The sequence below is a fragment of the Muscardinus avellanarius genome, assembly GCF_963383645.1.
Source record: "Muscardinus avellanarius genome assembly, chromosome: 13".
Taxonomy (NCBI): Eukaryota; Metazoa; Chordata; class Mammalia; order Rodentia; family Gliridae; genus Muscardinus; species Muscardinus avellanarius.
Window position 1 is genome coordinate 26,790,830 of NC_137799.1, and position 23,606 is coordinate 26,814,435.

The following is a 23,606-nucleotide window of genomic DNA, read 5'->3' on the forward strand; positions in this document are numbered from 1 at the left end:
TATAAATTTTAGATTTCTTACAGATTAGTTTAAAAACTCAATTATAATACTAGCATTGGTATAATTTGCTCTTATAACTAACTCTTGCTGTTCACAAAATTGTATTTCTTTCTCTTCATTGACTTAGGAAAAACTCTAATGGCAATAACAGATCCCTCTTTGCACAATTAAGGCCAATATTTTTCCATGAATGTTTATGATAGCAGTAGAGATACTGAATGTACCCATTTTTCTACAAACTAATTGCTTGTTAATACAGTTTATATTTTAAAAAGGCAAATGACATTGGTACCATCTATATTTAACTAAAGCAACAAATTAGCCAGCATGGTGGCACATACTTATAATCCTAGCATTTGGGAGTCTGAGATAGGAGGATCGTGGTTCTCAGACAGCTCGGCTACTTAGGCCCTTTGCATCTCAGTGAGACCCTGTTTCAAAATAAAGAATTAAAAAAAATAGAGCTGGAGGTGGGGGGATATAATGCCCCCCCATTCCATCCCTAATACCACACAAAAAAAGCAACAAATTGCAGTAATTATTCCCAGAGTAAAAATTATGGCTTAATAATGTTGACAATTAGCTTATTGCCTTTGTGGAAAATAGTGTCATAAAATAAGTAACTGCTTTTTCTGAGTCTAGACAACTTTGAATCATTCAGTCCCTCCCTCCCTTCTTTCCTTCCATCTTCTCTTCTTCTCTCTCTCCTCCCTCCATATATCTATATTTATATATCTATATAAGTATCAAAATAGGTAGTATAACACCAAAGGGCAGTTGCTTATTTCTTTTTCTGCTTTGAGAAATCAGTGAAATGTCATTACTTTTGAGAATAATCCCCACTGTCTTCTTTGACTTTCTTCAGTTCATCTGTGACAGTGGATGGGATGATAATCAGTCTCTGTTGCAGTTCTAAGACCAAATCAGTAGCATTGCAGTTGGCTGATGGCGAGATTCTTAAGTACCTTTGGGGTGAGTACTAAGATTTTAGGAGAACTTATTTATGACTTACTTAAATAAATTTTAGTTCTTGACACTGTGTACTTGTGAATATCTTGTCAGTGCATTATTGACTATTAGATCTTTTTTGTGTGTGTGTGTGTGGTACTTGGGGTTGAACTCAGAAGTAGTCTACCTCTGAGTTGGGCCCCTGACTCAATTTTTATTCTTTCTTTATTATTTTTTTTTTTTGGTGGTACTGGGGGTGGAACCCAGAGGCTTTCTACCTCCAGGCTATACTTCCAGACCTTTTTTATATTTTATTTGGAAACAGGGTCTCACTAGGTTGCTGAGAGCCTCACTAAGTAGCTGAGGCTGGCTTTGAACCCGTGCCATCCTCCTGTCTCAGCCTCCCAAGTACTGAGATTATAAGCGTGCGCCACCATTTTTGGCTCTTGACTGTTAGATCTTTTTTTTTTTTCTTTTTTATTTCCAATGTGTTAGATCTTTTTTTTTTTCTTTTTTCTTTCCAATGCTGGGGATCCAAACCAGGGCTTCACACATGCTATAACATTATTCTATCCCATCAGCCCAATTGTATATCTTTACCCTAGAAAACTAAGCTGTTGACTAGAATTGGCAGGTATAGAACAGAGTATCCTAATGACTCATGTTTCATGTGAAGTATTTTAGCAAGTATTGGGTTGATGGTATTAATAAAAAAGCAGATTAGTGATTTGTAAACCAGATTTGCCACTCTTATAGAGTCACCATCTCTGGCTGTTGAACCATGGAAGAACCCTGATGGTTTTCCTGTTCAATTTCCTTATCCGTGCACGCAGACTGAGCTGGCTGTGATTGGAGGAGAGGTAAGTGAACATAAGGCAGGAAATTTTACCTTTTAAAATAGTGGCCCAGTAACCAACGGTAGAGGGTGGGAAGATCGTGGACTTTGGAGTCAGACCTGGGTCTCCGTGAAATTTTAAGGCTACAATGGGAAGTTACTTGACTATCTATAAAATGAGAAAATCAAGGTCTTTCAGGGTTCTGGGAGAATTAAATAAAATAATAATTATTTGATTGGCAAAAATTATTCCTAGCTTTATTAAATGTCTTTTGAAGAAGAAGAAATATGATCTTGAAGATTGTATTGAGTAGGTTGTCATGCAGCAAGTATTAGAATTTCTATAATTAGGGTGAGTGGTAAGACACAGTGGTTACAAAGCAAGACAATTCTGTTGGCACAGATGGAATTATTCCATCCGATGGGAAAGGAATGTAATGCGCAGGATATAATGGTAGAATCAGTGAAGTATTGGGGGTAATTAGAGGAAGGTGGCTATCAGGAAGGGAACCCTGCTTTGGATGGTACAGGAAAGCCTTAGAGTGTTGCAGTGAGAAGGTACTAGATATACCCTGAGCTTGGCAAGGCCATGTCTTATTGAGGGGACTGAATGGAGGTAATTGTGGCTGGAGCTGAGTGATGAGCCATAGGAGAGAGCTTGGGTTTTTGTATTAAATAAAGGTTAGAAAGTTATTAGTGATATCTAACCCCAGAGCAATATGTTCTCCTTCAAGGCTGAGAGATGGTTTTGGCTGCCCAGAAGAGTGGATTGGAGAGGGAGCAGAGTAGAATGGGATCAGCACCCATACTACATGTGGAGTGGAGTCAGTGAGAGGAGAAAGGAGATGTATTCAAGACAAACACAGGAGATAGAGGTGGCAGGGCTTGCTGATGGATGGAGTTGCATCTCACTCCGTTTTGCATTGGACCAGTCACATGTTTGGAATCTGTGTTCAGTCCTGATTATAAAAACTTGAATGTGAACTCACAGGGCAATAGAACTATGTAATAAAGAAATAAGGTGAAATAGCTTTGCTAATAATTTCAGTTTTCTTTCTTTGCAGGAATGTGTCCTTGGTCTGACTGACAGGTGTCGCTTTTTCATCAATGACACTGAGGTATCAAGGCTTGATTTGGTTTTGGATTCTTTTCACAGTGTTGGCTCCAAGTCATATAACTAACTTTTTCCTTCACTTCTCTTGCTTGTTGCAGGCTGCATCAAATATCACATCATTTGCAATATATGATGAATTTTTATTGTTGACAACCCATTCCCACACGTGCCAGTGTTTTTCGTTGAGGGATATTTCATTTAAGAGTAAGTTTTTACTGTATAAAGTGGAAATAGTTTTTTATCTTTTGGGGTCTTGATTCATTTTAAATTATTCACCTACTTTGGCATTTTATCCTGGAGTCCTCAGCTAGAGAAACCCAATAGGGTTCATTTACTTAACCTCTGACCTCAGTGTAGTATATCATTTAAATTATTCCTTCCATACTAGTCATCTGAGACTCCCAAAGAAGGACATCCTTCCTTAAGTAGTATATTCTAAAGTTAAACAGTCTGCATGTGTTTCTGTGGTTTATCTGGGCCTTATAGTTGATTTCTAGTTTTATTCCATTATGGTCTAAAAAGACACAGGGAAGTATGTCACATATTTTGAATTTGCTGGTGCTCACTTTGTGGCCCAGGATGGATCTATTTTGGAGAAAGTTCCATGAGCAGCTGAGAAAAATATGAACTCTGCTGTAGTTGAGTGGAATATCCTATATGTGTCTAATAGGTCCATTTGGTTGATGGTGTTCTTTAGATTTGAAGCATCTTTACTGACCTTTGTCTAGATGATTGGTCCAACAGTGTGAGAGGGGTGTTGAAGTCTTCCAGTATTATTGTGTTGGGACTTATGTGTGACTTAATGTCACAAAGAGTTTATGAAAGTAGCTGCACCTGTGTTTGGGGCATAAATGTTGACTATCATTTCCCCTTGCTGAATTTTTTTTTTTTTTTTACCATTAAAAAATTACCTACTTTGTCTCTTCTTATTAGCTTGGGCTTGAGGTCTAACTTGTCTTGATATTATATTTGCTACTTCTGCTTGTCTTCGAGTTCTGTTGGCATGGATTACCTTGTTCCAGTCCTTTAACATTAGTTTGCTTCTATCTTTACTTATAATGTGTGTTTCTTGCAGGCAGCAGATAGATGGATTCTGGTTCCATTTTTTCACCTTATGTCTTTTTATTGGGGAATTGAGGTCAGTTATGTTCAGTGTAATTATTGAGAGATGATTTTTAATTCCTAACATTTTGAGTTTTAACTTGTTTGAGGTAGTGTTTGTTCTGTACTTAGTTGTTTGCTTAATGGAAATTTTTGTTTGTCTGGTTCTGGTGTGTATTACTTATTTCTTCTTTGCCATTAATCTCTGAATGTTTTCTCTAGTGCTGGTTTGGAAGACATACATTCTTTAAGCTTCTGTTTGGTGCTTTATTTCCCCATCTAATTTGATAGATATTTTTTCTGGGCAGGAAATTTTTGGCTGCAAGTTGTTTTCTTTTAGAGTTTGGAATATGTTACTCCAGGCCTTTCTGGCTTCTATGACTTGGTTTGGAAAGTCTTTAGTGGTTCTGATTAGTTTGCCTCTGAATGTAATTTGGTCTTTTGATTTTGTTGCCTTTAAGATTCTCTCCTTGGCCTCTATGCTGGTCAGTTTGACTATTACGTGGCGTGGTGAACCTTTTCTCTGATCTTGTCTAAAGTGGGGGGTCTATAAGTTTCCTGTACCTGTGTATGGATCTCTTGTTCTATGTTTGGAAAGTTTTCTGATATTACTTCTTTGAAAAGATTGTTGATCCTTTTGGATTCACTTTCTATTCTCTCTTCTATTCCTATTATGCTTCGGTTAGATCTTTTAAAATGAGCCCATATCTCTTCTATGTCCAATTCATGTTGTCAAATTGTCTTTTCAAAATTATGTACTATGCATTCATTTTTGTAGTGATCATCTTCTAAGTGCAAGGTTCTATTCTCCTCGTGGTCAAATCAATTATTTATAGTTTGAATTGATTCACTTCAATAATTGCATCCTTTATTTCTTTCAGGCTCTCTCTAAATTCTTTTCAGAAGTCCTGTATTATTTCTACAGTCACATTCCAGATTTGTCCTTCTGGCAATCTCTGCAATTCTGTCAGGTTCTATTAATGTGGGGTTTGGGGAGCTCATTGCTTCCTTGTTATTTCTCTTTCTCATGATTTCAGAAATTTGTATCTGTTGCTTTTTCAGTTTCTAACTTTCAACTGGTATTTCCAAGGGCAAGTTGTATTGTATTCAACAGTGAATGTTGAGTGAGGAGGGAAGTGAAGTCATAAATGCAAGAAAAGCCTCAGATAGGGTCAAATAGAATGAGGGTACAAGTTTGGTAAGGTAATATACAGTAGAGATTAGAGATAATACATAGTAGTACTCTTGTAACCCAATGTAGGATATATAGTATAGTAATATGAGGTGGAATTAATATAAGGTAAAGAAGAGAGAAAAAAGGGGGATGGAGAGAGAAGAGAGAAGGTATGTTCAAGGGAAGAAGCTTGGGAGAAGGGTTGGAAGAGAGCAAACAAGCATACACACTCATACAAAAAAACAAAACAACAATAACAAAATAATGCAACTCTACAAATATATGAATATTCAGCAGACTGGGCCTCTGCAGAGTGTCTCTGTGCAGACACTGAGTGCAACCAGCACCTTTCCTGTTGCAAGCCTGGTTCTCTGAGTCTTTCTTGGTCTATGCAGATGGCTGATATCAGTGGGGCTGGACCTAATATTAAGTGTGGGTCACCCTCCATGCTTTCCAAGGATGTGGAGCCTGAGTCTCTCCCTACCTGCGTAGGTGGCAGTTGCCTCTGGGACTAAACTCAGAGTCTCTGTTCTTCACAGCTAGGGCTGGGTTGGTCTGACTTCTCCCCATTCACCAAGATTGGGTGGTCTGTGGTGATCCTGGAGATCCTGCTAGTTTGATGTAGTGTTAAGTGTAGGTCTCCCTCCGTGGTTTCTAGCAATGCAGAGCCTGAGTTTGTCCAAGCCTCTGCTATGTCCAGCAGCAGTGTTCATTCCCACCTTTGCCAGGTTGAACTGCAAAGTCTCAGACCCAGGGAATTTATCGCAGCTGCAGGAGTCCCTGGGGGTGCTGCACTGGGTGTTCTCCCATGGGGATGGCGGGTTCAATTATAGTGTTGTTGAGCACTGCTCTGGATCTCTGGAGAGTATGGTGAGCTTGGCCACCACTGCTGCAAATCATAGGTGGTGTTTGTGCAGGAGGAACTGATAGCTTACAATTCAGGTGCTCTGCACCCACTTACTTTGTTTCAAGCCCACTTACTTTGTTGTGCTTCTGTGATTCTCTGGAGTCTGGTGCAGTGAGGCGAGATGGTGCTGCTGTGGCCCCTGGCCGCAAGGCGAGCAGGTTTCTTTTCTGCTCTCTGATTGGCCTTCTAGCTTTCTTCATTTATTGTATTCTTTAAAGTTATGGTGTTTTCTTGCTTTTGTAAGAATGCTATTTTTAAGATAATGGAGATTGGGTGTCACCAGGACTTATATGTGTTGCTTCCCTCAGTTGCCATCTTCCTGGAAGTCTCTTATTTAATCCTCATTTATTTTCTTTCTGCTAACTTGGAAACTAGGGACCTTTCTTCCACTGATGGAATTATAGTATACTGGTATTCTAAGAAATTGGGAAGCTGTCCCAACCCTCGTGTATTTCTAAATTCTTTGAGCAATTGTGTATGTGAATATGCACAAGGATTCTGTACGAGAGACGGCAAGTTTCATGAATGAGATTGTTTGTCAGAAGGGCTTATGATCTTGAGGTTGGGTGGGAGAAAAAAGGAACCCAATTGTTAATTACTCTGCCTCAAATAAAGTATCCAGTTTTAACTGTAGTTAGAGTGACTGTCCTGATAATTCTCAAGGCCAATGGTATTTTTAGCATTACAGGCAGGTCTGCACAGTGATCATGCTTCTAATGGGGAAATTCTGCGGAAGGTGGAGAGGGGTTCACGGATTGTCACAGTTGTGCCCCAGGATACAAAGCTTATATTACAGGTAAGCTGATTTTTTAGCTTTCTGATTTTCATTCACTCAATACCAAACAGAAGTCTTGCAGATTTTATTTTGGACTCTCATCATTTTTAGTCATTAATTATAAACCTTTCCTGCTATATTGGCCTGTTAGCTTTATACAAAATTAGTATTGATATAGGCTATAACCGATAAGGTTTAAAGCGAAACTTTTTTTGTAAATTAAGATAAATGTTGGGCACAACTAGACTCTGCTACTAGTATACTCATTTATAGCGTTATGATTTTTTTTAATAAAGAATTAGATAAAATAGTGTGTTCTGGCTATTTAAATCTTTTCTACATACTATTGTTATATATTTGTTTTAAGATGCCAAGGGGAAACTTAGAAGTTGTTCATCATCGAGCCCTGGTTTTGACGCAGATTCGGAAGTGGTTGGATAAGTAAGTACCATGTATATGGCCAGTGAGCGTGTGACTTTCATGGGGAGGTAATGAGTATTTTAAAATTAAGCATATAGCCATTTGCAATCATGCACACTTAAAATCCTAGTACTTTGGAGGTTAAGACAGGAAGATCAAGGCCCGCCTCAGCAACTTAATAAGACACTTAGCAGCTCACTGAGAAACCTGTTTCAAAATAAAAAATAAAAATGGCTGGTTGTGTGGCTCAGAAGTAGAATGCTCCAGGGTTTAATCTCTAGTACCAAAATAAAATTCAGAGTATGAAGAACTTCATTATAGATATCTTGAAGCAAATTCTCAGAGATTTTTCTTTTATTATAAATGTTAATACTACATTATTGTAGTAGATATTCCTACCAGAAGGGAGCTTCTCTTAACCTAAAGGGATATGTGGCCTTAACCCATGAACTTTAGGTGGCCTGTGGAAGACCCCAGGAAACCAGGTACTGCTTTTTATCAATGTGTATTTATTCACATAAAAAGCCCAGGCTCTCAAAAGATTTACAGAGGGCTCACTTACCCAGAAAGGCCTGAACCATTGTCTTGAAGGAAGTGTTCAAATTTCTGAATCCATTCAGAACAAATTCTGTCTAGAAATATCTATGTAAATACTTTGTAAAAACAGTAAGCCTCCGTCCTCTGATGATTTTCTGCTTTGTAAATGTGGGAATGTAGTCCTCAGGCAGCCGTGATAACTAAAATCACATCTTTAAGAAAGTAAATAATGTAGTACCTTCTTTTTTCATTCTCTAATTTTAGAGTAGAAGTCAGGTACTTTGGGCTATAATCTGGTTATAACTGGTTTGAATCCAAATGAAAATATCGTGGGCCCAGGGAGCTTGTGGGTTTTTTTTTTTTTTTAATGCACTTTCTATCTCTTTTCTATATTTTTACAGGCTTATGTTTAAAGAAGCATTTGAGTGCATGAGAAAACTGAGAATTAATCTCAATCTGATTCATGATCACAACCCTAAGGTAACTTTCTAAATCTGACATTTACCCTACCTGACCTTTTAATTTAACTAATGTTATCAGAACTAAAATGTTTGTCCACTTTTTTGGTAGGTGTTTCTTGAAAATGTGGAAACCTTCATAAGACAGATAGATTCTGTAAATCATATTAATTTGTTTTTCACAGAATTGAAGTAAGTATTTTTATAATTTATGAGTATAAATCACTGTGACTCTTGGATACTAGTAGGTTTTTTGTTCTTAAGAACAGTCTAAGCCGGGCATGGTGGCACACATCTGTAATCCCAGTACTTGGGAGACTGAGACAGGAGGATCGCAGGTTTGAAGCTAGCTTCAAGAACACAGCAACTTAGTGAGACTCTTTACCAATAAAAAATAAAACAGGGCTGGGGGTGTAACTTGGAGTTAGCATGCCCCTTGATTTAATCCCCAGTACCACACACACCCTAAAAAACAGCCTGTTTAAAACTATTACTTTAAAATTTGTTGTTAAGAATTATTGGACTTGATTTTTAGGTATACATATAAAACTTTTTTAGGAGGTTGAAATCAAATCATGTCTTACTCTGTGATTATTTTTTCCAACATTTTAGTGAAGCATTTTATACTTAATGGAAAAGTTGAGAGAATTATCCACAACGTGTTTATACCACCACCCATAATACTCTCTAGTTCTTGTTTTATAGATGGTCTTATCACTGTCTATAATCTGTCTAACCATCATTTGTCTTGTTTTAGACAAAAGTCAAAATAAGTTGTAGACATCAGTCTAGTAAGTACTTCAACTAGCATAGCATTAACTAGAGTGCACTATCAGAGTATGGACTAGTTTTGACCTTTAAGGTAAAGTTTGTCTGTAGTGAAACACAAATTCCAAGTGTACCGTTCAGTGAGTTTTGGCAAATGTATACTTTATGTAACCGGAACTGTCAAGTCAAAGAGCATTTCTTCCTCCCCAGAAAGTTCCCTCAAATTCCTTCTCAGTATTCACCATAGATCAGTTTTGCCTGTTTAAGAACTTCATATAAATGGAGTCATACACTCTTATGTAAATAAAACATCTTGATTGTACCCTGTTCGGGGCTAATAGGAATAAAACATCTATGAACATTATTACATAAATCTTTTGTAGGTGTGCTTTATTTCTCAGTGTTTTAATACTTTAACTGTTTTCTAAAGCCACTTTTATTTATTAGCTCATAAGCATGCTGGGTATATGTTATTATTTTGATCACTAGGCCATATGTTAAGTTGGTGACCTGGTCATGCACATTTGTTCTTAGGGAAGAAGATGTCACAAAGACCATGTACCCTCCACCCTTTGCCAGCAGTGTCCAGCTGTCCAAGGACCCTGTTGGGAAAAAACTTGACCTTGTCTGTGATGCTATGAGAACAGCTATGGAGAACATCAATCCGCACAAGTATGGTGCCGTCTTTGTTGCTGTCTTTTGGGTAAGAGGTATGTGGTTGTGCTCGACCAGCTTAGGCATCCTTCTCGTTCTTGTGCTCTTATCACCTCAGGTACTGCCTGTCAATACTCACGTCGCACGTGAAGAAAACTACCCCAGAATTGGAAATTGCTCTGCAGAAGGTACACGAGTTGCAAGGTAGAAACCTGCTTCTAATTTAACCTGGCCTCCACACTCACCGGCTTCTGCAGATGACCATTACCATGTCATTGCCATAGCAGTTAACATGGCCCTTTCGTCATTATTTTAAAGCCTGTGTCATTTCTTTTTGTGTGTGTGCCTTACTGGGGATGAAACCCAGGGGCATTCTACCTCCGAGCTATACCTCCAGCCCTATTTTTATTCTTTTTATTTTGAAACAAGGTCTCACTAAGTTGTAGAAGTCCTCACTAAGTAGCTGAGGCTGTCCATGAACTCAATCCTCCTGTCTGAACCTCCCAAGTACTGGGATTACAACTGTATACCACCATGCCCAGCATCCTGTGTCATTTCTACATGCTGCCCTTCAAAGCATGTATAAAAGAGTCAGAAGTACCTATAATCTTTTCGTATCTACTTCTATCAGATTTATCACTGTATTTTTTGTTATGTTGCTGGATTGAGTTTTTTCCCCAAAAAGGTTCTATTATGATGTTTTTCTTGTTTTTTTTTTTGCAAGTTTAGGGGTGGAATCCAGGGTTATTTGACCTCTGAGCTATACCCCCTGCCCTATTTTTTTTTATTATTTTATTTTGAAACAGGGTCTCACTAAGTTGCATTGGCCTCACTAAGTAGTTGAGGCTGTCCGTGAGCTGTGATCCTCCAGTCTCAGCTTCCCGAATGCTGGGATTATAAGCGTGCACCACCACACCCGGCTATTATGATGGTTTTTGCTTGTTTGTTTTGTTTTTTGTGGTAATGGGTATTTAACCCAAGGACATTCTTCCTCTGAGCTATACCCCCAGCCCTTTTTATTTTTTTGTTTTGAAACAGGGTCTTGGGAGGTTGCTGAGAGTCTCAATGTTTGCTGAAGCTGGCCTAGAACTTGAGATCCTCCCAGGTACTGGTATTACAGGCATGCACCACCACACCCCTCATATGTTTTGTTTTCTTAAACACCATCAGGAAATGCTCCCTCTGTTCCTGATGCTGTGAGTGCAGAAGAGGCTCTGAAATATTTGCTGCTTCTAGTAGATGTTAATGAATTATATGATCATTCTCTTGGGACCTATGACTTTGATTTGGTTCTCATGGTTGCTGAGAAATCACAAAAGGTATGTGGATTTTGCATCATTTTGGGTCTTGCTAATATAATCCCAGTATTATGGCCCCTTCCTTCTGAGTGTACAGTATCTTGTCTGGCTGTAGGCAGTGATCACAGGACTGGAGGCAGGCCTGTGAGTCTCCAGGGCCCATTCCCTGTCAGAACCACTCTGAGGTATCAAAACCTCTTTTGATGGCTCAGGTAAGGAAGCGAAATAAAAATTAATGGTTATTTCTAAAATAATAGGCATATGTAGAAACTAATTCCTCTCTTATAAGGGAAATAGAACAAGCAATTTGTGTTCACCTCCAGCTTTATTGTGTAGCTCTTTTTTCTAGTGGAAAGTACAAATATGGAGGATAGAGACTCAGGGCCTCTTTTCCACCTTGGTTCATATGCTACAGTCAGAAAAATTTCAGCACTGCTGGTCTACATACTTATCTTCTATTAAGTCTCAATCTCTTCCCCTATTAGTCCTTTGTTGCTTTTGCTAGAATTGATCTTTCCAAAAGGAAAATCTGATTCTTCATTCCTCTACTTAAAATTTTTCATGGGCTTCCCACAGCCCCTAGAATAAAGTTCAGATACCAAGTGATATATAGGAAGCCTGTGATGGCCTGGCCTCTGTATTCCTCTCCTTCTCATTCCTGGGGGGTAGGCAGTGCTTTTGTCACTTCTCCGCCCTCACCACGCCAGCTGCCACATGCCTTTATGAGAAGCAGCATTCTGACCCCCGGGCCCACAGTCCCTGCTGCTTCTGCCCTGGGCTGAAGTGTGCCAGCGTGGCATTGTCCTAGTCAGCCATTCTTGCCCCCTCCAGGCCCTGGATGAGACGGTCTCATGTGCGTCTCTTGTACCCAGGCCTGTCCCTGCATCCCACAGTCTGTCTCCTAGAGTAGAGGTTGTCTGAAGTTAAGGGTTATGTTGCATTCTTTATACTTGTCCAATTCTTAATAAACATTTGCTGATTGAATATTTTGGCCCACAATTATCTTCCACATCACAGGCATGAACATTAATTGTTTCTGTCTTGGTTATTTCCCCCATATCATTCTAATGTGTATTCATCCTGTTTGTCCAGTGAAATTGAAGCATCTCTTTAGGAAGAAAAGCAATCTGCTCACAAGGCATGGCACAGAGCTAGAGATGGCAGAATGTAAAACACTAGACTGGCAGGACCTCAGATTTGTTTTCAACTGAGTGTAGTTTACCTTTATTTTGATATGTGCTCCTTGTGAATGGAGGACACCGAACATCATGGAAAGAGCACCAAGAGCCTTTCTTTGCAGTCTTAGGAGAAATTCCTGTGCACTTGTTGAGTATCTTCGGCATCTCAGCCTTGTTCCCTGTCAGCCTGTGAGATGAGTCGTTACTGTTTCACATGTGAGCTGAAGCACCACACATGAAAATGCTTTGCCAAAACTTGTTTTATACAGTTTTACTTTATATATGATATAATCTACAATTATATTAGTGTAAAATCTTGAATTGTATTGCTCTATATTTACTGTTATAATTAAATGTTATACATGTTTATTTTTATGTGTAAATATCACAAGTAATAACATTCTCGTATTTTTTAGGATCCCAAAGAATATCTTCCATTTCTTAATACACTTAAGAAAATGGAAGCTAATTACCAGCGGTTCACTATAGACAAATACTTGAAGCGATATGAAAAAGCCATTGGTCACCTCAGTAAGTGTGGTAAGTGTGAGGATTAGTATGCTCATTTCTGCTTCAAATCTTGTATGGAACTGGGCAAGGTATAAAATAAAAGGTTGCTGGGCATGGTGGAGCACGCTTGTAATCCCTGTGCTTGGGAGGCGGAGACAGGAGGATCGCGCAGGTTCGAAGCCAGCTGCGCTGGTTTAAGAGACCCTGTTTCCAAATAAAAAAGTATACAAAATAGGTCTGGGAGTGTAGCCTGGAGGTAGAAGGGCTTCCAGGAACCTTAGTACCACAAAAAAATAAAGAAATAAAATAAAATAAAAGGTTATTTTAGGCGAAGACGGGTTTCTTTTCAATTTCCACCACTAAAGCCGATAAAAATGTGTGTTCACCTTGTATTGTCATATGTTTTGAAAAGCTAAAGGTAAAGCAAACCAATTCCAATGGACTGGTGCTCCTGCTAAGAATGTAGAGTAGATCCTTTTGGGGTTAAGGCTGAGTATACCTCCTAAGCTCACTTCAGAGCCTCAAAGTCAAAATGGGTTGATAATGACCCTTCTTGTGGTGTTTGCCTCCAAGCGAGGGGAACCCTGGCATGTCAGGGTGGAGGGTGGCAAGTTCCTGATCCAGTGACCCAAAAGATTCAGTTTTTTTGTTTGTTTTTGTTTTCTCTTTTGGTGGTACTGGGGTTCCTGGAAACCCCTCTACCTCCGGGCTACACTCCAAAACCTATTTTTATATTATTTTTATTTGGAAACAGGGTCTCTTAAGCCAGCCTGGCTGGCTTTGAACCTGTGCGATCCTCCTGTCTCCGCCTCCCTCCCATGCACAGAAATTATAAGCGTGCGCCACCACGCCCAGCAAGACTCAGTTTTAATATGCAGTGAAAGAGCAGAACAAGAAAGGTGCCCGTGGGTCTCTTCACTCCTTCCCTGTGCTGTGCTGGAGAGTTGTGATTCTTCACTGAGGGCTCATAGGAGGGAGGACAAATCCCCCGGGATGCTTGTTAGGCATGCAGCTCCAGGCTCCTGTGGAGAGTTGGATTTGGCTGATTTGAGGGAGGAACAAAGCCTCCTGAGTTTAATAAGCTCCCTGGGTGATTCTCATCAGAAGGCTGAGAAAAGATGGAGCTTTAGAGTACAGAAAGAATTCCTAGGAGAATGCTGGTCCCAGTCAGTGCTTACCCCAGCTCAGAATCTGCAGTGGTACTCATTAAAAATTCCTGGAGTTCATTCTCCAGATACTTGGATTATATAGATATTTTAAAAGCTCCACATTAATTTAGTTTGAGGACCATTGATATATGTGAACTCCATTATGCTTTCAAAGTCTTAAACCTGCGTTTGTGTGACTCTTGTTTCTACAGGACTCGAGTACTTCCCAGAATGCTTAAATTTAATAAAAGATAAAAACTTATATAAGGAAGCTCTGAAGCTATATTCACCAAACTCACAGCAGTACAAGGTGTGTGGTTTATGAAGTGAGATTCTCCTGATTTTGCTTTGTGCATTAGTTGTAAAGAGTTGAGGATCCCAAGTCTGTGACACCGTCCTTGGTTTCAGGGTTTGTCCTGAGACTCGGTAGCCCCATCCTGAACTTCTACCTGGAGGAAGGTCCTGACTCCTTATGAGGAAACCACCCAGGGCAGAACCCGAGGAGTTGCCCATACCTCCTCCGGAAGCAACACAGCCACACGCTTCCACCCTGCCCTCCTCTGGTCCAGCTTGTACTAAGTCATGAACAGGCTGAAAAGTACAGATTTTTCCCATGCATTTGAGGAGAGAGGGAGAATGTTTAGGGTTGTTTTGTTTCTTTTTTAAACAAATGTCTGCTCTTCTTTATATACTAAATTCTTTGCTTATAAGTTAAATGTGGTCCTCATAACAACATTTTCATTCAGTTTTTCATTTGTTTATTTTGCAAAGCTGTGTTATCCCCACTGGTTAGAGTAGTGTATATGTAGGTACTCAGTTACTCTTCACTGAATGATTGATACACCTCAGTGAGGTTTTGAATGGAAGGTGATTAAACTAACTGATTACTCATAGGGTTTTCCCATGTAATTCAGGAGACTCATAGGAATGGTGGTAAAGGCAGCCTGTACTGGAGTTTTGAAGAAATCCTCGCCTCACTTCTGCATCTCCTCTCATCCGTCACAGGCCATCAGCCTTGCTTATGGGGATTACCTGATGCAGGAGCATCTGCACGAGCAAGCGGGGCTTGTGTTCGCTCGCTGTGGTGCCCACGAGAAAGCTCTCTCGGCATTTCTGACTTGTGGCAGCTGGCAGCAAGCTCTCTGTGTGGCAGCCCAGCTTCACTTGACCAAAGACCAGCTGGCTGGCCTCGGCAGAACACTGGCAGGTAAGCATGGCCATTTATTTTCTACTTCTCCAAAAGGATTTTTGTTGGGTTGATTTAGTAATTTTGCAAATACATTCATGGCAGCATACCCTGAGACAGTTTCATATTCACTGAGAAAACCTAATATGGAATGGTCTGTTAAGCAAGACAAAGGATGAGCCCCCAAATGCTGTGCTGTACTAACAGAAGCACTTTATTTCTCCCTCACAGAGGACTGATACATCCTCTCTTGTGTGGCTCTGCAGTCACAGGTGTTTGTAGTTTGATTATCTCTTCATCTGCATTCCAGTTCTTGGGAAGGGGAGAGAGCCAGAGTACTTTACTGGCAAATACTTGTCTTTAAATTGGAAATGATTTGAAAATACACTGTCATTTTTACTTCACATCATTTGCTAACATAATTTTGGCTACACTTAATGGTGTAGCTGGGTGGCTGTGTGTGCCCTGTGAGAATATAAAGATGAATTCTGGGTTGGAGGTATTCTGGTATAGTCAATAGATGATTGGGAACCATACTTTCAGTTGCTATGAATGCGGTGGGAGAAAAGGCCAAATGTTCCAGCAGTTTAGTGGCTTCAGGTATAGGGATTGTCTGAACCAGAGGTGAGACTAGTACCAGGGTCTTATTTTTTAATGTGGATGGAAGGTTAAGAATGTTGTGAGAAGAAATAAGTAGGGCTCTGGCCTTCTCAGCAGTGGTTGAAATAAAGAAATGACTGATATTTTTTTCTCTGCCTTTTTGGTCCCAGTCCATTTTTAGTTGCTAATAGCACATTATCACAGACTTGCTAAGTCCTGGCTCAATTTTGGTTCAAAGTTGAGGATCCACATCTGGTGATAGCCTTCTTGTTGGCAGAATCCTGAAGTGGTGCAGGGCATCTGTTATATGTTGAGTGATGGAGTGTGCTCAGAGCACATGTGTGTGTGGCTGTGTGTGTGATTTTTTTTTTTTTTGTATAAAACAACCAGTATTCAATCATGGGGGCTATACCCTGATGACCTTATCTAATCCTAATCATGTCCCCAACGCCTCACCTCTAAACACCACTCTCTTATCAGTGCCAATCTCAATATCATGGGGGAGAGGAGAGAGCTGGGAGGGGAAGCTCACCAAGTGCATTGCGCATGCACTTCTCATCATTCTGAACTTCATTATGATAAAAAAAAACTACACTGCTCCAATGAGAGTATATTTTTAAAAAAAATCCACCCTCTTAACACCTTGTAATGGAAATTAGACTCCAACATGAGTTTCAGAGGGGAAAACTATACTTAGAAAATACTGTAAACATTGTTAAGATCTCAAAAGACAAAAAAAAGTCCTGAGAAAATTCCAAATTATAGCTTGTTAAACATATATTGTCCTCTTTTGTTATTTATGTTATTCCTTTTTCTGTGGGCGTATAGAAGTATATGAAGTTGTCACTTCTTCTGATTATTAGATCTGTAGGCGCTCAGTTTCCAGACTGCATTCTTTTCTTTTTTTAATAAATGTTGAGAATTCCTTCTTTTTAAGCCTTTTAAATATTTATTCTGGCTCCATTGCAATTTTTGTCTTTTAGAGACTTGTCATTGGTAATTTATACTTTATAGTCTGCTTCCAGGGGATCTGGAAGCTTCTTTAATATTCTTTACAGCGCCTAGCTTTCTATTTACCATGTCTTATAATGAAACATACGTACTTTCCTCATATGTTAAGTGAAAAAGGTGGGGAGCACGGTGATCAAAGATTCTAAAGTAATGTTGAACCAAGAAGTCACTCCATGTGCACATTTAACTTTGGTAGTTTTTACACAAACCAGAAAAAGAAAAGGTAACTATTTAAGGCGATTCTACCTATATTTTTTGAGTGATAATATGCCCCAGAGCACGCATGACACTGGAGAAGTGGGTCTGCCTGCCCCTTGGCAAGAGTCAGGCTTTGCAGGCCTGTCAGCGTGTCTGTCTCATCTGGGATGACTGACTCTAGGACCTGAAGACACTGCATGACTCAAAATAAGCCAACTACCTCCATCTAGTGCTCAACCAAAGAAACAGCAGTCTTCCTGGTGAAGGGAGGAATGGATTATCGAGAGCTATGTCACTTTCCCATGCCTTTGGAGGTATTTTTAAGGCTATTTTGACTATACATGATTTTTTTTTTTTTTTTTTTTTTTTTTTTTTTGGTGGTACTGGGGTTCCTGGAAGCCCTTCTACCTCCGGTATACACTCCCATGGGCTACACTCCCAGACCTATTTTTTTTTTTAACATTTTTATGTGGAAACAGAGTCTCTTAAGCCAGCGAGGCTGGCTCCGAACCAGCGCGATCCTCCTGCCTCCGCCTCCCAAGCGCGGGGATTACAAGCGTGCGCCACCACGCCCGGCGACTATACATGATTTTTAAATTCTGTGCTCAATTTAGATTCCAGTTACTATTTAAGATAGAACTGTGTGGTATGTACACCTACTCCCCTCACGGAAGCTTACAAAATTCATAGTTTGATCCATCATAGAGTCATATTAAGGAAGCACTTCAGCCCAAACTTCTAATTTTGGTGTCAAATGCTTGTTGCTATCTTTGCAGGAAAACTCATGGAGCAGAGGCGGCACAGTGACGCAGCCATGGTTCTGGAGCAGTATGCCCAGGTGAACGCGCTCTTCCTTTGTAGAACCCACAGTCACCAAGAAAGGCCTTGGTTGTGCCTTAAATTAACAAAAGTTAAAGGACCTGTGGGGGATTATTGGATTCTGAGATAGTGTTTTCCCTAAACATCTTCCATCTTGCTAGCCTCACTTGGAAATCTCAATACAATACATCTCTACATGCAGATTGAGCACTGCCTAGTCCCAAATCTGGAAGTGTCAAAATTGGAAACTTCTTGAGTATCGATAAGATGCCACAGTGGAAAATTCACATTTGTTGTCATGTAATGTGGTGCAAAATAGAGGTGCACTAAAAATTTTGTATGAGATTACTTTTAGCCTAAGTGTATAAGGTATATATGAAACATATATGAAGCTGGGTGTGGTGGCACACACTTGTAATACCAGTACTGGGGGGCTGAGACAGGAGGATTGCAGGTTCATGCCCAGCTACTTAGTCAGGCCCTCTGCAACTTAGGGTCTGTTTCATAAATAAGGAATAAAAAAATAGGACTGGAGGTATAGCTTGGAGGTAGAATGCCCATGGGCTTAATCCCTAATACTGCCCCCCCCAAAAAAAGAAATATGAATGGATTTCTTGTTTAGACTTGGGTTCTACCTCTGAGATCTCATTATTTATTTGCAAATATTCCAAAATCTGAAATACTTCTACTCCCAAGCACTTCAGATAAAGTCAATCTGTAATTGTTAGTCAATCTGTAATTGTTAGTTTCGTGGGCAGAATACTATAGAGGCTCTACTGTAATGTATACTAGTAGTTTGACCTTCATAGAAAGTACTAAATTAAATCTCAAGGTAGTTATACTTTTTATGTTAACTTTGCCAAAACAGAAACTGTGAGAAAAGAAACATTATATAACAAAGTAATTGAACTTTAGATATTCTTTTTTTTTTAAATTTCTATTCTTTTTATTGGAATTTTTTTAACCTCAGGCCACTTGCGTTTACTTATTTATTTTTGTGGTGCTGAGGATTGAACCAAGGGGCATTTTACCTCTAAACTACACCCCTAGACCGATTTTTATTTCTTATTTGAAAACAGGATCTTGCTCGGTTGATGTGTCTCAGTACTTGCTGAGGCTGTCCTCAAACCTGCAGTCCTCCTGTCACAGCCTTCCAAGTACTAGGATTACATGTGCTACCATGCTCGGCTAGATCTAGTATCTTTCATAAATTCATTTTATCTCCACTACTGACTTCTTAGCTATACTTCTTTGATTCAATATTTTAGAAGTTTTTAATAGAATTTACAGTAAATACCATTCATTTGCCATGGTGTACATTCATATAATAGTTTATCGCTTCATATATAATGTAAGAACCTTATCAAGATATTATTTCCTTTTCTTGTCATTTGTATAATTCACAATGTTAGAATTTACATATAAACTCCATAATAGTTTCTATGCTTTTGCTTTGTGTGAGAAATTATTTTGTAAGGAGTTTTTTAAAATGATCCAACAAAAAGCCAGGCGTGGTGGTAAACACTTGTAATCTCAGGACTTAGGAGGCTGAGACAGAAGGATCGCAGGTTCACAGCCAGCCTCAGCTACTTAATGAGGCCCTCTGCAACTTAGACCTTCTTTCAAAATAAAGAATAAAAAATAGGACTGGGGGTGTAGCTCAGAGGTAGAATGTCCCTGGGTTGTATCCCAAGTGCCACAAAACAAATAAATAGCCCAAAAAGTGTTTTTTATTCTTTTTTCGAGAGAAGCTAGCAATATGGATTTTTATTTTATTTCTCTGAGTTCTAAAAAACTGTAAGCCACTCAATCAAAATGGGTTAACAACTTAAACTTAGGAGCTAAAATTACAAATCTCTTAGATGACATGGGGTGAATCTTCTTAACCTTAGATTTATCAGAGTTCTTAGAATTAGCACAAAAAGCATACATAAAAAGAAAAATTCATAAATTGGACTTTATAAAAATTAACAATTTTTATTTATCAAGAATGTGAAGATCTGGGTATGGTGGCACATGTTTATAATTCCAGTACTTGGGAGGCTGAGACAGGAGGATTGTAAGTTCAAGGACAGCCTCAGCACATAGTGAAGCTCTCATCAACCTAGTGAGACCCTGTTTCAAAATAAGAATAATAAAATAGGGCTGTATCGCTCAGAGGCAGAATGTCCCTGGGTTCAATCCCCAGAACCACATACACAAAAAGACAACCTATAGAATAAAATAAAAATAATTGTAAATTGTATATCTCTTAAGGAGCTTTCTTTATTTCTTTCTTTCTTTCTTTCCTTCTTTCTTTCTTTCTTTCTTCTTTTTTTTTTTTTTTTTTTTTGCAGGTCTCGGCATAGAATCCCTGGGAATTCTACCTCTGAGCTACACCCCCTGCCCTATTTTTTACTTTTTTTTTTTTTTTTTGGTGGTACTGGGGTTCCTGAAACCCTTCTACCTCCGGGCTACACTGCCAGACCTATTTTATACTTTTTTATTTGGAAACAGGGTTTCTTAAGCCAGCGCGGCTTGCTTTGAACCTGCACAATCCTCCTGTCTCCGCCTACCAAGCACGGGGATTACAAGCATGTGCCACCACTCCCGGCTTATTCTTTATTTTTAAGCACAGTCTCACTAAGTTGCGGAGATCCTCACTAAGTAGCTAAGGCTGTCCATGAACCACGATCCTCCGGTCTCAGCCTCACAAATGCTGGGATTACAAGCATGCACCACCACACCCAGTTCTTCACATTCTTGATAAACAAAAATTTTTATTTTTGTAAAGTGTGCTACCATGCCCGGCTCTTAAGTATTTAACACCCAGAATAAAGAACTATAATGCAACAAAAACCTCGATAAAAACAGTTACAAAATGAGCAAAGAACTTCACTATTTCTCTAAAGATTTATAAATGGCCAAGAAGCACATGAAAAGTTCAATATCATTGGTCATTTCTCAGTTTTGTAGAGATTTGATGTTTTTCAAAAGAAGACTTTGAAGGAAAATAAACACTGAAAAGAACAAAAAGGCCCTGAGGAGTTCTATTCTGATTTGCTAGGTTTATTTTATTTTGAGATTGAACCCAATGGGCATCTCTAATAGACCTACCTGGTGGTTTTGATGTCTAGGGTTGTAAAGAGATCATATTTACCTTGTATTTTGTTGTCATTTCAGAAGATACCACCCCTCATTTGTCTTTTTTATCAGTGCTTATAGAGATGCTGAAAACTGGGATCGCAGGGGATAAGGCTGGCTGGGGAGGAGGAGGCTGTTCTGTGGACGGCTTAACAGTTGGTTATGGGGACAACTGACATGCCTGCTTTATTCACCTGTTGTCTGCTGTTCCCTTGTCAGGATTATGAAGAAGCTGTGCTCTTGCTACTAGAAGGAGCTGCCTGGGAGGAAGCTCTGAGACTGGTGAGAAAACATTATAAATCTTTCCTGTGTTGTGTCCAAGAGAGAGACGGTGGGGAGGAGGGAGGGAGGGAGGGAGGGAGGGGGAGAGGGAGAGGGAGAGGGAGAGGGAGAGGGAGAGGTGTATGTTTGGAATTAGTGTTCCGTATGTAAAATATTACTGCTTTTTGCTGAAATGAGTTGAATTTCCTTGGCCACCTTACAAGAGGCCCACTCCCCAGGAAAATGTCCTGGTCACCTTTGAAACTGATTCATTTCTTTCTAAGTATCTTAAAACTATTGTATTTTTCCTTTTAGGTCTACAAATATAACAGACTGGATATTATAGAAACCAACATAAAACCTTCCATTTTAGAAGGTGAGGGTTGCATTTTAGGTGGTATTCCCCATTTGGTAATAAGAGTGGAGTAATCTGCATTTGGGAATAGATGGTATATTTGAATATGAACTACAGTAGATAATAGTTTCGTGTCAGTGGTAAACTTTCTCTTTTTAATTTTCCATTGGATAATAATGTTCAGAAATCATTAAATTTGTTTATATTCATAGGCATTTTGGTGACTGTTTAAGTAGAAACATCTAAGTGATTTTCCTCCTATTTTTGTTAACAGCTTTCTTTGTGCTTTCTTTTGTTGCCATTTTTTTCTTGGGCTAAATACTAAGTCTTCATTTAGATTATTTTGCAAGTTTAATTGTTACAGAGTATTCTGGAATGATATTGATGAACTCCAAGGTCTAGAATCCCAATTTCCAGCTTATTAATCCTCATTAAGGGGGAAAAAAATCTTGTTTGGAAGACCTAGTCTTTTTGTTGAATTTTAATCCCTCCTCACTTCTTTTCTCCTTCCCTTTGGTGTTTTTTTCTTTGCTTAAACATCATGCTCAAATTATTTTTTGTTCTGCATCCCCAGCCCAGAAAAATTACATGGCATTTCTGGACTCTCAGACAGCCACCTTCAATCGCCATAAAGCCCGCTTATTGGTGGTTCGAGAGCTGAAGGAGCAAGCGCAGCAGGTGCCGCTGGGTGAGTGCCTGCGGGGAGCCTGTTGATACTTGTAGGATGTGGGACAGGAGCACTCACTGCACATTGTATGAGCTGCTTGTTGTCTGTCATAGTTGTTTTCTGTTACTGTACTAGAACACCAAAGACTGGGTAATTTATGAAGAAAAGAGGTTTATTTTGGCTCAGGGTTCTAGAGTTACAAGAGCATGGCACTGGCAATTGCCTGTTTATTGTGAGAACTTCATGACATGCAGATGGGCATGTGCAAAGAGATGCACCTATGCAGGAGAGCAAGAGGTTTGCTTCATAACTGCCCATCTCAACAAGCAGCTCAGTCCATGGCAACTAGAACTCATTCCCACATGGAAAACTCATTCCCCCTTGACCTCCTCGCCACAGTCGCACTGAGGAATCAAGCCTCCACACGAGTTGCTGAGTTAGGACAAGCTGTATTCAGGCCACAGCAGTATTCCTTCTGCAGTTTGATTACTGTACCATGGCAAAGTCTAAGAGTACATAGGGGCTCTGTGGACTATATTTGTGTGTGTTGGAGAAGGGCTTGGGATCGTGGCTGAGCATGAATCAGAAGAACTTTGCCAAATATTTCCACCTATCCCTATTCAGCCAGACCAGTGACTACTCTGTCTTTTATAAAACAGCTTCCCTCATTTCCAAAATAAAGTTTGGTAAATTGCTGATTTAAAGTAATAACTGTATTCAATATCTCAATCATTTTGAGATCAACTTTGTCAGAATTTTTACCTATCCTTTGATATATCCTGGTTGACCCTAGTCATTTACCTTGAAGAATTGGGAAGGTTAACCCACATCAGCAGGGAATGTTTTCATCTGCATCTGGTCCTTCTTTTCCAGATGAGGAGCTGCCCCACTGTCAAGAGTCAGACCTCTTCTCTGAAACCAGCAGCGTTGTGAGTGGCAGTGAGTTGAGTGGCAGATACTCCCACAGTAACTCCAGGATATCAGCGTACGTAGCCTCTGCTCAGCACGGTGCTGGCCCCTGCAGAGAGCACGGGTGGGAACGAGGAGGGAGCAGGTGCTCAAGTCAAGTGAAGTTGCATGAGGACCTTGACAGCACGTGGATGGTTTAGACTCGGCATTGGAATGCTTGTGCAGCATTGTGGCCTGTGTGTTTGCCTAGTGCCCATGAGACACTTCCACTGAGAGCGAACTATATATAACATCTGATTTTACTGATGGAGCAAAACTGAGTGACTGCAGTGAAAACATTGTGAAGAAAAACATCTCATGCTTCTTCAGGTCAAAATCAAGATTGGCAGAGATTATACATAAAATAAGGCACACATTTATATTTAGTGTAGCAGTTTATCAGAAGTATTCATTGGATATGCATATGCTATGAATACAAGTTGAAATTACCAAAAACTTACTAAGGAGGTTTGAGTTATAAGAGCTTATAGTCTTGTTTGGAAGATGTCAAACAATAGAAGGTTATATACTTAAACTGAACTGTGTTTTAGGAATTCATAATGGAAGTCTATGAAGTTTTTTAGGGTGATCAGAAATTATAACAGAAGTAGCT

General features: G+C 39.5%; 1 protein-coding gene across 1 annotated transcript in view; it reads left to right on the forward strand.

The window, feature by feature from the left end:
* Positions 1–23,606, forward strand: part of ELP1 (elongator acetyltransferase complex subunit 1) — a gene marked incomplete at its 3' end in the record, with an annotated part of 55,251 nt that overhangs the window by 26,048 nt on the left and 5,597 nt on the right. The window contains exons 14-32 of the mRNA XM_080709079.1: positions 866–972; positions 1,705–1,808; positions 2,848–2,901; positions 2,996–3,101; positions 6,760–6,875; positions 7,222–7,295; positions 8,213–8,291; positions 8,382–8,461; positions 9,572–9,709; positions 9,810–9,895; positions 10,862–11,010; positions 12,584–12,707; positions 14,038–14,135; positions 14,831–15,032; positions 17,597–17,658; positions 20,982–21,044; positions 21,339–21,399; positions 21,953–22,066; positions 22,919–23,030. Coding sequence (XP_080565205.1) covers positions 866–972; positions 1,705–1,808; positions 2,848–2,901; positions 2,996–3,101; positions 6,760–6,875; positions 7,222–7,295; positions 8,213–8,291; positions 8,382–8,461; positions 9,572–9,709; positions 9,810–9,895; positions 10,862–11,010; positions 12,584–12,707; positions 14,038–14,135; positions 14,831–15,032; positions 17,597–17,658; positions 20,982–21,044; positions 21,339–21,399; positions 21,953–22,066; positions 22,919–23,030 — 1,929 coding nt within the window. The remainder of the gene's footprint in view (positions 1–865; positions 973–1,704; positions 1,809–2,847; positions 2,902–2,995; positions 3,102–6,759; positions 6,876–7,221; positions 7,296–8,212; positions 8,292–8,381; positions 8,462–9,571; positions 9,710–9,809; positions 9,896–10,861; positions 11,011–12,583; positions 12,708–14,037; positions 14,136–14,830; positions 15,033–17,596; positions 17,659–20,981; positions 21,045–21,338; positions 21,400–21,952; positions 22,067–22,918; positions 23,031–23,606) is intronic.